We start from the raw sequence: 12835 nt of genomic DNA on the forward strand, positions 1-12835 counted from the left end.
TGCCTCTATATGGACAGTGTGATATGTTTTTAGTGATTTATTTGATTTCAGCAAACTTCTGTTGTGCTAATGTGTTTGGGCCTGGTTTAATGGTGAATATTAGCTTGAGAGACTTTAAAAGACAGATGTATGTTTCAAACCTTTTATGACCTTTATTTTCTTGTAGTACTCACGGTGTCTACTGAAGAAAGAGACAGAGAGAAATAAATCTTCAAGGACATCTGTATGTTGCGTGGCCATTATTTCATTGGACCAGTGCAGTTACAGCAACAGTAACTCAAATAACCACATTAGAACAGTGATGTGCAGAAGAGTATCTGTGAATGCACCACACATCGAACCTTGAAGTGGATGGGCTCCACCAGTATAAGACCAGGAATGCACACTCTGTGGCCACTTTATTAGGTACAAGAGATACCTAGTAAAGTGGCCACTGAGTGTATAAGTCAAGGAATAACCAACCAGGAGAAACCAATACAGACCACTTAGCTACAACAATTTATCGTGCCTTCAATGCAATAAAATTGCCCCAAAGCACTTTGTTAGGGGAGATCCAACCACAATATCTTGGTCAATGACTGTTTTCCTTCAATGCACTGGTGGTGGGGAATGCCTGAGCCTAGCGTTTTGGCACTTGACAAGGGATGAAAATTGGGGATGCACAAGATGTCAGAATTGGTGAAGCACAGAGATTGGGAAAGATGGTAAAAGGATTTGAAAACAAGAAGTTTAAGAGACATTGTTAGACTGCAGTCAACATAGTTCAGCAAGATGATGTTGATAGAAGCCCAAACTGGCATGTTTTATTAACAGTTGTACAGTATATTCAGGGATCCTTTGCCTGCAGAGAATAAACTGGCCACAGAGTACTGCATAAAAGGACCAGTCTTGTATTGTAGTGGGTTTCAAGATTCATGATCAAGTGATAAACGAATAATCTCAAAAACCTTTGGCCAAAGCACTCAAAAGTTCAAATATGATGGGAAGATACAGACTTGCGTACCTACCTGTGGCAGAGTCCATCTGTCTTACATTGACCATTATCAGCAACACCAGAACTTACAGGTGTATACAAATCACTCTGAACTTCAAGGGACTGCTTGCACAGCCCAATAAATCACATCAAGATGTACTAGTCAGCAAGAGACCAAAACACTACAAAACACTATTTATTCTCATTGCAATTTGCTTTCCAAGTTACAAGTTTCCATTGTAAAAATTAAAACAGTGCAACATTATTAAATATCTCTAACATTTACACAATGTACATCATTTATAAAACGCCACTGAAACATAACTGTCCGTGGCATTAAAGGCTCTCGGCCACCAGTCATTACCAACAAGCCCCCATTAGAGTAAGACTGACAAGTTTCAAACACATGTGCAAGTATAACTTAATGTGGGCCACAAATCCCAAAGCTATTGGATTCAATACGGCAGCATGCTGATTGGCAATACAAAGATTTACTTTGGATAAATAGGAAGGAAAACAATGGGAGATTACAGTCTACCTTTCTCAACAAAGCAATACAGTACTGAAAAGGAAAGTTCATCACTACATCAGGAAGGCAGTTTAAAGCTTCAACTTTGAGTCACAAAAATAAGTGGTTATGAGTTTGGCCCTCTAGGATTTATAACGGGGAGTAGTGAAAGTGCACAGGTTTTTGTTGGAAGGGCAGATCAAATATGCAAAGTGGCATTACATAAGAATAGAAGAAATAGGAGCAGGAGTGGACCATTTGGCCTGTCAAGCCTACTTCATCGCTGTTTGCAGAACAGGCCCTTCTGGCCCAATGAGCTATACCACCCACCTATTTAACCCTAGCCTAATCACAGGACAATTTACAATGATCAATCAGCCTACATCTTTGGAATGTGGAAGGAAACTGGAGCACCCAGAAGAAATCCATGCATTCATGGGGAGGATTACAAACTCCTTAAGGACAACGTAGGAAATGAATTGCGAACTCTGATGTCCCAAACTGTAATAGCATCATGCTAACTATCACGCTACTGAGGTCAGGCTATGGACTCAGATTAGTGATTAGTGCCCTTTCCCCACAACCCTCAATTCCCCTGCTATGCAAAAAAAAAAAAATCTGTGTTAAATATATTTAATGAGGTAACCTTTACTTCTTCCCTGGGTAGAGAATTTTCAGATTCACTATTCTCTGGGGAAAAGCAGTTTCTCATCTCCGTCCCACATTGGTTTAAACACCTCATCTCTAGGACCAACCTGGTTATACAGTAAAACTCTGGCACCACCAAAATGGCAAAGATGCTGAATTGTCGGATTTCCCAGACCACCGGTTGTTACTCCTGTTAATACAACACAATTTCTATTGCTTCATTAAAATATTTCACAGCAATTTAATATCTTGTGAATACAGCAAATTTAAAGGAGTACAGGGCTACAGGGCTGCGATGAATTCAAAGGGAGCAGGGGAAACAGGCTCAGTGAGTCAGCTGCTAAAACATCACAACTTCCTAACAGAGAATGGATGAGCGGAGTTTTACTGTAGCTTTCAGATCAGAGTTACTGATGACAGTCCTTGCTACAAATCGACCCAGATGCTATCATCCAATATACAATGTAAAAATCTCAACTCATCCCCATGTACATTAAAATAAGTTTTAAAATTATGCATTCACAAGCATACAGTATTTATAAACTAATGGACAGATTACCATTGCACCAATATTTACTGCATTTTGTCTCATTCAGATCTAATGATGGTCACTTCCAGATCACTGGAAGTTTTAACAAAGCCCCTTTCAACGTAAGAACTCTGGATCATCATGTCTGAGGTGTACATTATGCAGTTAAATACAGCCACAGTCATTCAAAACCCTTTCATTACGTACGCATGAAAGGGCAGTGGGAAGTAGTGAGGAACTGAATTAATATTTGTGATAGCCTGAAAAATGAGAATCATTAACTCACCACACAGTTTCACTGAAAGGAACACCAGGATCAAGTCAGAGTTCCATCAGCTGCTGACAATTTAAATTTATGATTCTGCATTTTAGCACATGGAACAGCAGTAAATATTTAAGCTTTAAACAGGGGAACTGGTTTAAGACTTAATTTTTTTTTGCCTTAGTTTTGTTTTAAAATGACAAACTTTTGAAGTATTTCCCAGCCTGCTGCTGTAATCAGAGGCTGGCCCTCTAAAGGAATGCATAATTCATCCCCAAAAGTAATTCTTACAAAATATACTTATTGCATTTCTCTTGGAACTATATGCACAGGTTTCAAAATAATAAAGCAGAAGCAGTAATATTGCCTTACTTTGTTCTTCACTGTAACCAGGGATCTGAATTATCAGAATGGAAAAGCACTTGGGGAGATTACTGTCGGCACTTCACAAGACTACAAGAACAAGGGTGTGCAGGAGAGTGGTAGCCATTATCTTATGGAATGGTTGCACAGGTACGTGGGGCCAAATGGCCTCTTTCCATTTCTCTCAGCTATTGGAACAGAGCACATTGCAATACCAACCTTGTGGGATGGTTGGATGAGGATAGAGCTGTTCCTCGGCTGCACATCAGCAGTTTGCCTCGGCTATGTCATGAAATGCAACTTTAGAGTGGCGCAATATAGAAGGGTAGGACAAGGTTCTGGTGAATAGAACTGTAAGAAACCTCTGATGCATTTTAACTGGATTAAGGACATGCCCAACCTGGAGTCAGGCCACTGCTGAGTAATTGTCAAGGTTCTGCTGAGGAAATGACCAACCACAGGTTGAACAGAAGTCTCTGCTACAACTTTTGAGTTAGTGAGTGACCAATGACACTGACTCACTTTCTCCCCAGTAGACAAGCCCATGTTTTCTAGCTATCAGCTCCCTCCTTTCTCCATCACTGCCCCCTCATAGAAGGGTAACTGAATGTTTGCACATCCTAATGGTCTGGGAACTGCACTACTGAAACAGCTACAACCTATAGAACTTTCCTGCAAGGTGGTTTTTGCCACCCACTACAGGTTGCACACAGTGGGGTTAGAAGCACTGAAAGGTTTGCTTTTTGGGTTGCAGTGATATCAACATGAACCCTAAAATCCATCACATCCCTAGTGTTGTCAGAAGCCACTGGTAACTCGAACTCCAAATTCTTCACAATTTTTACAAAGGCATGATGCATCTAGTAACCAATGTACCACCTGAAGCAGAGATATTAGAGCAAAATCTTCCTGCTTTTAGGAACTTTACCCAGCTACAGGGCTCTTTGGTAAAGGTCTCAGTGCATGCTGTAAGCAATTATTCTTTCTTTTGCCAATTTAGGTAGCTGGCACTGTCCCAGTGAATTAATAAGCTATTAGAACACCAATTCTGAAGTCCTTTCAGCATGAAATCTACTGACTTTAAGATGGGGTCAAATTAAATCCAAAGTTTTGGTTAGTAAGAGGATAAACCCTTTATTTCCAAATTACTATGATGGAATGTGTATTTTGCTGGAAGATGATTTCTAAACAAATCCAGAAGGTGCTTGGCAAGTTAGAAACCACACCTGTCAAGACCTCTGCTGCAGGATTCTCTACAGAGCCCTCTGTGTCAGCTGAGTCCTGCTGGCATTCCCCAGCACTCACACTGGGCATCCTGAGCTCTTAGGCTTGCATTTCATTTCAATAGAGACTGAAGGGGCCCTGGAAAGGAAAGGGAGAGCAGCTTCATTTCTTATTAAAGAGATTTTCATGATTTTATGATTATGATTTTAAATCACCAATGACTTTTGGTTGGTTTAATTTTAAAAGTTTTTTTTTTGATTCCCCTTCCCTTCAGTTAAAACACTCATTTTAAAAACACATCAAGACCCAGCTCCTGCTACATAAGCTTTCTGAATTGGATCAGTTACATTAGGGCAGCAGGTGGTGACTCAGGGCAGTGGACTTCATCTGCATATCCTGTCAGATGTCATTTTGGTGTGCAGTTCCCTATGATTTGTCCTGTGCAGGGCACACTTCATCAGTCAGTAAAAGCAACATCATTCAAGAGTCTTCCTGTGTCACACATTTGTGGCTGGGCAACTGGCCTGCAGGCACATAAGCACACTTTCTGCACAGAATGTGGTGTAGAAGCTGAAAGCTGTGCTACATGTTTATTTTGTTTTGAAGCCCTTAATTGCTCCAGCCAAACAGCTGCCTGCTGACACTGACCCTTGAACACAGCTGTTTTCTAAATGCAGAACCCCTGTAAGCAGAGTGTCTTCAAAAGCTGCTCACTGCCTGACAACCAGAGACAGGGCAACAAAAGAATGTGACAATGAATAATAACATAAGAAATGTATAGTCTCGCAGGAATGACACATGGAATAGTCTCACAATCAAATAATTTTGGGTTTCCCAGCTGAGAAATATTACATCTAAGGTATACATTTACCAGTATGGCAATGCTCTTGGAAAGAAAGAGCTGTTGCGTATTCTCAAAAATAAATAATTTTCTACAATCAGTGTTACAAGAGAACTAATTTGGAATCTTTGAGGGTCTTGTGTGAGGACTTTCACAGCCATTGTGCAATACGCAATTCAAACAATTACTCACTGTCTGTTCATTTTCCCATCTGGTAATGGTTCTGATTCCCACACCAAGCCTCATTGGAAACCACAACACACACAAAATGCTGGTGGGACACAGCAGGCCAGGCAGCATCTATAGGGAGAAGCGCTGTCGATGTTTCGGGCCGAGACCCTTCGTCAGGACTAACCGAAAGGAAAGATAGTAAGAGATTTGAAAGTAGTGGAGGGAGGGGGAAATGCAAAATGATAGAAGAAGACCGGAGGGGGTGGGATGAAGCTAAGAGCTGGAAAGGTGATTGGCGAAAGTGATACAGAGCTGGAGAAGAGAAAGGATCATGGGACGGGAGGCCTCAGGAGAAAGAAGGTGGGGCGGGGAGGCACCAGAGGGAGATGGAGAACAGGCAAACAACTAAATATGTCAGGGATGGGGTAAGAAGGGGAGGAGGGGCATTAATGGAAGTTAGAGAAGTCAATGTTCATGCCATCAGGTTGGAGGCTACCCAGCTGGTATATAAGGTGCTGTTCCTCCAACCTGAGTTTGGATTCATTTTGACAATAAAGGAGGCCATGGATCCATCCTGCACCAATACAGACACTGGATGATGCCAATTTACGCCATTATGCTACTTTGTATGATACATGTTACCAAGCGAGCAAGTCGTTAGCACCAGAGTAACAGGCCACATAGGTGAAGCAGTATGTGCAAAATTGTTTCAAGATTATTAATCTTCATTAACTATTAGAATATGTAACAACTCCTGCACTACATCAGAAAGGTTGGTTTGTCTCTGGAAAATATTAAAGACTCAACAGCTGCAAACAGGGTCATGCACAAACTAGAATGGTGATGGTAAAACACACAAATGATTGTAAAGCAGTGGACAGCCATTTCATGAGATGAAGGGCACTAAACAACATCAATTAACCACACAAAGCCAATTATCTCTACAACACAAAAGGTCAAATAATTAGCAATTCAACATGAGCTAACCAAGATGCCAATTTTATTTTAAAGAAACTAAACTGGAGGCTCCTCTGTGCCCTTAAAGACACAGCAATCCACTAATGCATGGCACATGGTTTTCAAATTCAGTAGCAACAAAAGCCCAATATGCTGAGTCCTAATGAAATGCCAATACACTAGGGTAGAACTGACCATACACCAGGGTATATTTTCCTACCACACTGCACCAATACAGAAAGCATGACAGCAGATGGGTTCTGGGCAACTACGATCACCAGCTTAGTAGGAGGGATGCTTCAGTTTGGACTGTGATAAATATCTTGGAGTAGGTGGCTTTTAAATTGGGGTCTCCAAATTGAAATTTTGGGGTGTAATGGAGGGATAGACTGTGTTACGGGACTGACGGTGGTAAAGAGGAAAGTTGCTGGAGGAAATCCACAAAAGGCAAGAGATTCCGACCCAAATCATGTTCACAATGAGGAGTTAGAACCTGGACAGGCTGAGAATTCCCAACAGCCGAGACACCGAAAACCCATACTGATTTCTCTCAGTAATTACCCTTAAAGAGGGTCACACAGGATGGTGTTATACTGTATACACCGACAAAGAAGTGCATTGGCAGAAAAAAGTGGTTTATGACTATAAGTGCTCAGTCAAAACTCCGGAGTGCAATTTAACCCAGAGATCATAATCACTTTTTGCTTCAGAGGAAAACATATCACTCTCCTCATTTGCACAGCTTAAAAAGACCATGTAACAATTTCCAAGGTGAACTTCAATTGCACATGTGCACTGAAAACTACATTTACTGAGGTGGAAAGGACAAGCACTGGCTGGGGAGTGGGGAGGAGGGCTTGAGTTCCTTCATCTGCAATTTAAACTACTCATTTAATGAACTAAAAGATGAATGCACTGCCATTACAGTTACTCTTTGCAATAACTTTTCAGAGTATCACTTTGCCTGAAAGCTTGTGGTGCAGTTCAGAGACAGAGCTGCTGTGATATTGTGTTTCAAGCTCACCACAGATTCATAGTAAGCAACTCACTTTGTATGGCTGCATGACATTACGTGGCTCTATAATTGCAGAAATCTGGAACAGCTGAATACAAAGATGAGAAACTGCATCACTCTTCTGCTCTGTTCTGAATGGGTTTTGTAAGAGCAGCTGTCTGACCATTACTATTATTCACTTTTCACCTTCTGTACTATGCACATGAAGTAGGAGTGATATGAGCTCTAGTGAAAAGTCATCAACCTGAAATACAAACCTCCCCTCAGCTTCTGCTACAGTATTTCCAGCATTGTTTTTAACTATGATTCCCAGCAGCTGCAGTGATATGTTTTTTGAATCCAGTCAAGATGAGCCATCAATGATTTCACTTTAAAAAAATCGCACCAAATGAATAACTGATTTAGAACATTTAAACCATCCCCTCACCTGGTCCAAATGTAGGGTTATTTGGATACAATGCACAATTCCTCTCAAATTAAATAAGATCAGCCTGGCACATAATAACAAATACATGCACATAAGAACAAATGCCCAGTACTTTATTCATCTGGGTGAGTATGGCTGAGCTTGACAAAACAAATTCTGATTCTGGTGGAGTCACTGATCTAAAATCATAAAACACCTCCCAACAGAGTGCAGAAGCAATCCTGGTTGAGTCTAAAGGGGTTCCCTGCTGCCTACTGGTTACTGCACCAGGAGCTCACAAATCCATGAGATAGATGGAATTTAAAACTAGGAGGCAGTGATACTTCCTACTTCCTATTTCACTCACAATGGTTAAGGGCTCCAAATACTGGACATCATTACATTACTGAATACTACCTGAAGGCCCCAAAACTGGAAAAGGTAGGTAAACAAATCTTTTTGTGGGAAGACTACATAACTTATTTGTGAAGCTGCAACCAATATATTTTCCTTTACTGAAGCATCAATTCCTCTCCTCTGGGCACAGGCTGACAGATGTGCGCAGTGAGAAAGAGATGCAGTGTTGATATATTTTCCAATTACTGGAGACCAACTTTACAAAGAGGACTTTTTCCACTTTAACTTGCATGAACATGCACTTCCAGGTTCCTGAAGCAGCACACTCCTATCTCTGTGCCCTGTGTTTGTCCTGAGGTATCTGGTAAACCTCCTCAACCGATGTGAGGTTGGCAAGTTCTAGTGCAGTTTTGAAGTCTTCATGCAGCAGTAATATGGTGTTTGTGGGCCAGCTCCTTGACCCGATCTGCCTGAAGTCGGCTCAGAAGCTACCCCTCCTCTGTGATTGACAGTTTAGCACATTAGCAATTATCCCAGTGTCAGAATGGAGAATTCATTCCAAGCTTGGTTTCAAACTGCAGCTTTTGTCTCTTCTGGTAACGGTCTCGGACCCTTCAAGGAACAGGAAAAATGTGCCCGTTAGGTGAACTTAAATGCTGAATTAATGAAGTGTAGATTATCCCTAACCTGTTTAGGTTTAAACCTTAGTTTTATGACACTCCTACAGGCACTTCTGATTATGTAATTTTATTCACAGATCTTTTAAGCCAAGTTCAAATCCTCAAACTGAAGTAAAATTACATTAGTTATTACCTCTTCATTAATGTGTTCATCATAATTTCAACTATGTGCCTTCAGATTTATACATTTCATATCATTCTAAATAAACAGTTAGCTAGTGAGCATGCAGAAAAGACTAAAGCATCAACTCTGAGGACACCTAACTAGTAATTAAGGGCTAAATTAACTGAAAGAAAATAACACCGGAACCACACAATACCTGGTAATTACATCAATTTATCTGCTCTTCCATAATAATTACTTCATTCACCAAAATATACAAGATAACAAAAACTCAAGGGCAGCAAAACATATGCTTCTGAGTAGTGAAGGAATGGGTTATGAGAATTGCTTGCATAGAACGTAAGGATTCAACTTGCCAGACAAGCAAATAAGAGCTTCAAGGTACTTCACTTGACAGGGATAAACCATAAGACATAGGAGCAGAATTAGGCCACTCATCCCTCACATCTGGAGGGTGACCAGCCAGATGTCATGGTACACATCAGTACTGAAGACATAGGAAGAAAGAGTGAGGAAGCCCTGAAGAGTGAGTATAGAGAGCTTGGTAGGAAGTTAAAAAGCAGGACCTCGAGGGTGGTAATCTCAGGATTGCTACCCTGTGCCACGTGCCAGTGAGGGTAAAAATAGGATGCTCTGGAGGATGAACAAGTGGCTCAGGAACTGGTGTCGGAGGCAGGGTTTCAGATTTCAGGATCATTGGGACCTCTTCTGGGGCAGGTGGGACCTGTACAAGAGAGATGAGTTACACCTGAACTACAAGGGGACCAATATCCTTGCAGGGAGGGTTGTTCTAATGGAGGGGGGGGGGGTGGATTTAAACTAGATTTGCAGGGGGATGGGAACCAGAGTGCCAGAGTAGATAGTGGAGCGGAGGTTAAATAAATGATGTTTATAAATAAGTAAGTAAGTTTCATGCAAAGTCACAAATAGAAGGGTTGTGTGTGGTGTTAATAATCTTCTGAGGTGTGTCTATTTCAATGTGAGAAGTATTGTGGGGAAGGCTGACAAGCTGAGGGCATGGATTGACATGTGGAATTATGACATTGTAGCCATTAGTGAAACTTGGCTACAGGAGGGGCAGGACTGGCAGATCAATGTTCCAGGGTTCTGATGTTTCAGATGTGATAGAGGCAGAGGGATGAAGGGTGGGGTGGGGGATGGCATTGCTAGTCAGGGAAAATGTTACAGCAGTGCTCAGGCAGGACAGATTAGAGGGCTTGCCTACCAAGGCCATAGGGGTGGAGCTGAGAAGCAGGAAAGGTATGACCACATTAACAGGATTGTATTATAGACCACCCAATAGTCAGCGAGAATTGGAGGAGCAAATCTGCAGAGAGATAGCAGACAACTGCAGGAAACATAAAGTTGTGATAGTAGGCGATGTAATTTTCCACATATTGGTAGGGACTCCCATACTGTTAAAGGTCTAGACTGGTTAGAGTTTGTAAAATGTGTTCGGGAAAGTTTTCTAAATCAATATATAGAGGTACCAACTAGAGAGAATGCAATATTAGATCTCCTATAAGGAAACGAGTTAGGACAGGTGATCGAAATGTGTGTAGGGGAACACTTTGGTTCCAGTGATCATAATACCATTAGTTTCAACTTGATCATGGATAAAGATAGATCTGGTCCTCGGGTCGAGGTTCTAAACTGGAAAAAGGTCAAATTTGAAAAAAAACGAGAAAGGATCTAAAAAGCACGGATTGGGTCAGGTTGATTTCTGGCAAGGATGTCGTTGGTAAGTGGGAGGCCTTAAAAGGAGAAATTTTGAGAGTGTAGAGTTTATATGTTCTTGTCAGGATTAAAGGCAAAGTGAATAAGAATAATGAGCAACACACACAAAATGCTGGTGGAACACAGCAGGCCAGGCAGCATCTATAGGAAGAAACACTGTCGACGTTTCGGGCCGAGACCCTTCGGCAGTCAAGGTGAAGGATAATCCAAAGAGCTTCTACAGGTATATTAAGAACAGAAAATTGGATAAGATTGGATAACAGAAAACAGGGGTAAAATTGGTCCTCTTGAAGATCAGACTGGTCGGCTATGTATGGAACCAAAAGAAATGGGGGAGATCTTAAATGGGTTTTTTGCGTCTGTATTTACTAAGGAAACTGGCATGGGGTCAATGGAAATGAGGCAAGCAAGTAGTGAGGTCATGGAACCTATACAGATTGAAGAGGAGGAAGTGCTTGCTATCTTGAGGCAAATCAGAGTAGATAAATCCCCAGGACCTGACAGGGTATTCCCTTGGACTTTGAAGGAGACTAGTGTTGAAATTGTAGGGTCCCTGACAGATATATTTAAAATGTTGGTATCTACGGGTGAGGTGATGGAGGATTGGAGGAGAGCTCATGTTGTTCCATTGTTTAAAAAAGGCTCTATAAGTAAGCCAGGAAATTATAGGCCATTAAGTTTGACGTCTGTAATAGGTAAATTATTGGAAGGAGTACTAAGAGATAGGATCTACAAGTATTTGGATGGACAGGGACTTATTAGGGAGAGTCAGCACGGCTTTGTGCGTGGTAGATCATGTTTAACAAAGAGTTTTTCGAGGAGGTTACCAGGAAAGTGAATGAAGGGAAGGTAGTGGATGTTGTATACATGGACTTCAGTAAGGCCTCTGACAAGGTCCCGCATGGGAGGTTATTTCGGAAGATTCAGCCGCGAGGTATACATGATGAGGTAGTAAATTGGATTAGACATTGGCTCAATGGGAGAGAGAGTGGTAGTGGAGGATTGCTTCTCTGAGTGGAGGACTGTGACTAGTGGTGTACCACAGGGATCAGTGCTGTGTCCATTGTTACTTGTCATCTATATCAATGATCTGGATGATAATGTGGTAAATTGGATCAGCAAATTTGCTGATGATACAAAGATTGGAGGTGTAGTGGACAGTGAGGAAGGTTTTCAAAGCTTGCAGAGGGATTTGGACCAGCTGGAAAAATGGGCTGAAAAATGGCAGATGGAGTTTAATATAGACAAGTGTGAGGTATTGCACTTTGGAAGGACAAACCAAAGTAGAACATACAAGGTAAATGGTAGGGCACTGAGGAGTGCAGTAAAACAGAGGGATCTGGGAATACAGATGCATGATTCCCTAAAAGTGGCGTCACAGGTAGATAGGGTAGTAAAGAGAGCTTTTGGTACATTGGCCTTTATAAACCAAAGTATTGAGTATAAGAGTTGGAATGTTATGGTGAGGTTGTATAAGGCATTGGTGAGGCCGAATTTGGAGTATTGTGTGCAGTTTTGGTCACCGAATTACAGGAAGGATATTAATAAGGTTGAAAGAGAGCAGAGAAGGTTTACAAGGATGTTGCTGGGACTTGAGACACTGAGAAAGATTGAACTGAATTGAATTGAAGGCAAATACAATGCAAGCATTCATTTCATGAGGACTAGAATATAAGAGGAAGGATTTTATTTCCTGGAGTGTAGAAGATTGAGGGGAGACTTGATAGAGGTATATAAAATTATGATGGGTCTAGATAGAATGAATGCAAGCAGGCTTTTTCCACTAAGGCTAGGGGAGGGAAAAAAACCAGAGGACATCACAGGATCACAAGACCAAGGAGCAGAAGTAGGCCATTCAGCCCATCTCTTCTCCGCCATTCCACCATGAGCTGAACCATTCTCCCATCTAGTTCCAATTTCCGGACTTTCCCCATATCCCTTGATACCCTGACTAATTAGATACCTATCAATCTCCTCCTTAAACACCCTCAATGATTGGGCCTCCACAGCTGTACGTGGCAACGAATTCCATAAATCCAC

The 12835-nt window shown here is 41.5% G+C and overlaps 1 protein-coding gene across 6 annotated transcripts in view; it reads right to left on the reverse strand.

The window, feature by feature from the left end:
* Positions 1-1153: 1153 nt before the first annotated feature.
* The window catches only part of tmem94 (transmembrane protein 94), a 197888-nt gene continuing 186206 nt past the window's right edge, over positions 1154-12835 (reverse strand). For all 6 annotated transcript variants that reach the window (XM_059948880.1, XM_059948881.1, XM_059948878.1 and 3 more), the window contains one exon: positions 1154-8866. In XM_059948880.1, coding sequence (XP_059804863.1) covers positions 8794-8866 — 73 coding nt within the window. In that variant the 3' untranslated portion in view covers positions 1154-8793. The remainder of the gene's footprint in view (positions 8867-12835) is intronic.

Source organism: Hypanus sabinus, chromosome 23 (assembly GCF_030144855.1).
Source record: "Hypanus sabinus isolate sHypSab1 chromosome 23, sHypSab1.hap1, whole genome shotgun sequence".
In the NCBI taxonomy this organism is placed as follows: domain Eukaryota; kingdom Metazoa; phylum Chordata; class Chondrichthyes; order Myliobatiformes; family Dasyatidae; genus Hypanus; species Hypanus sabinus.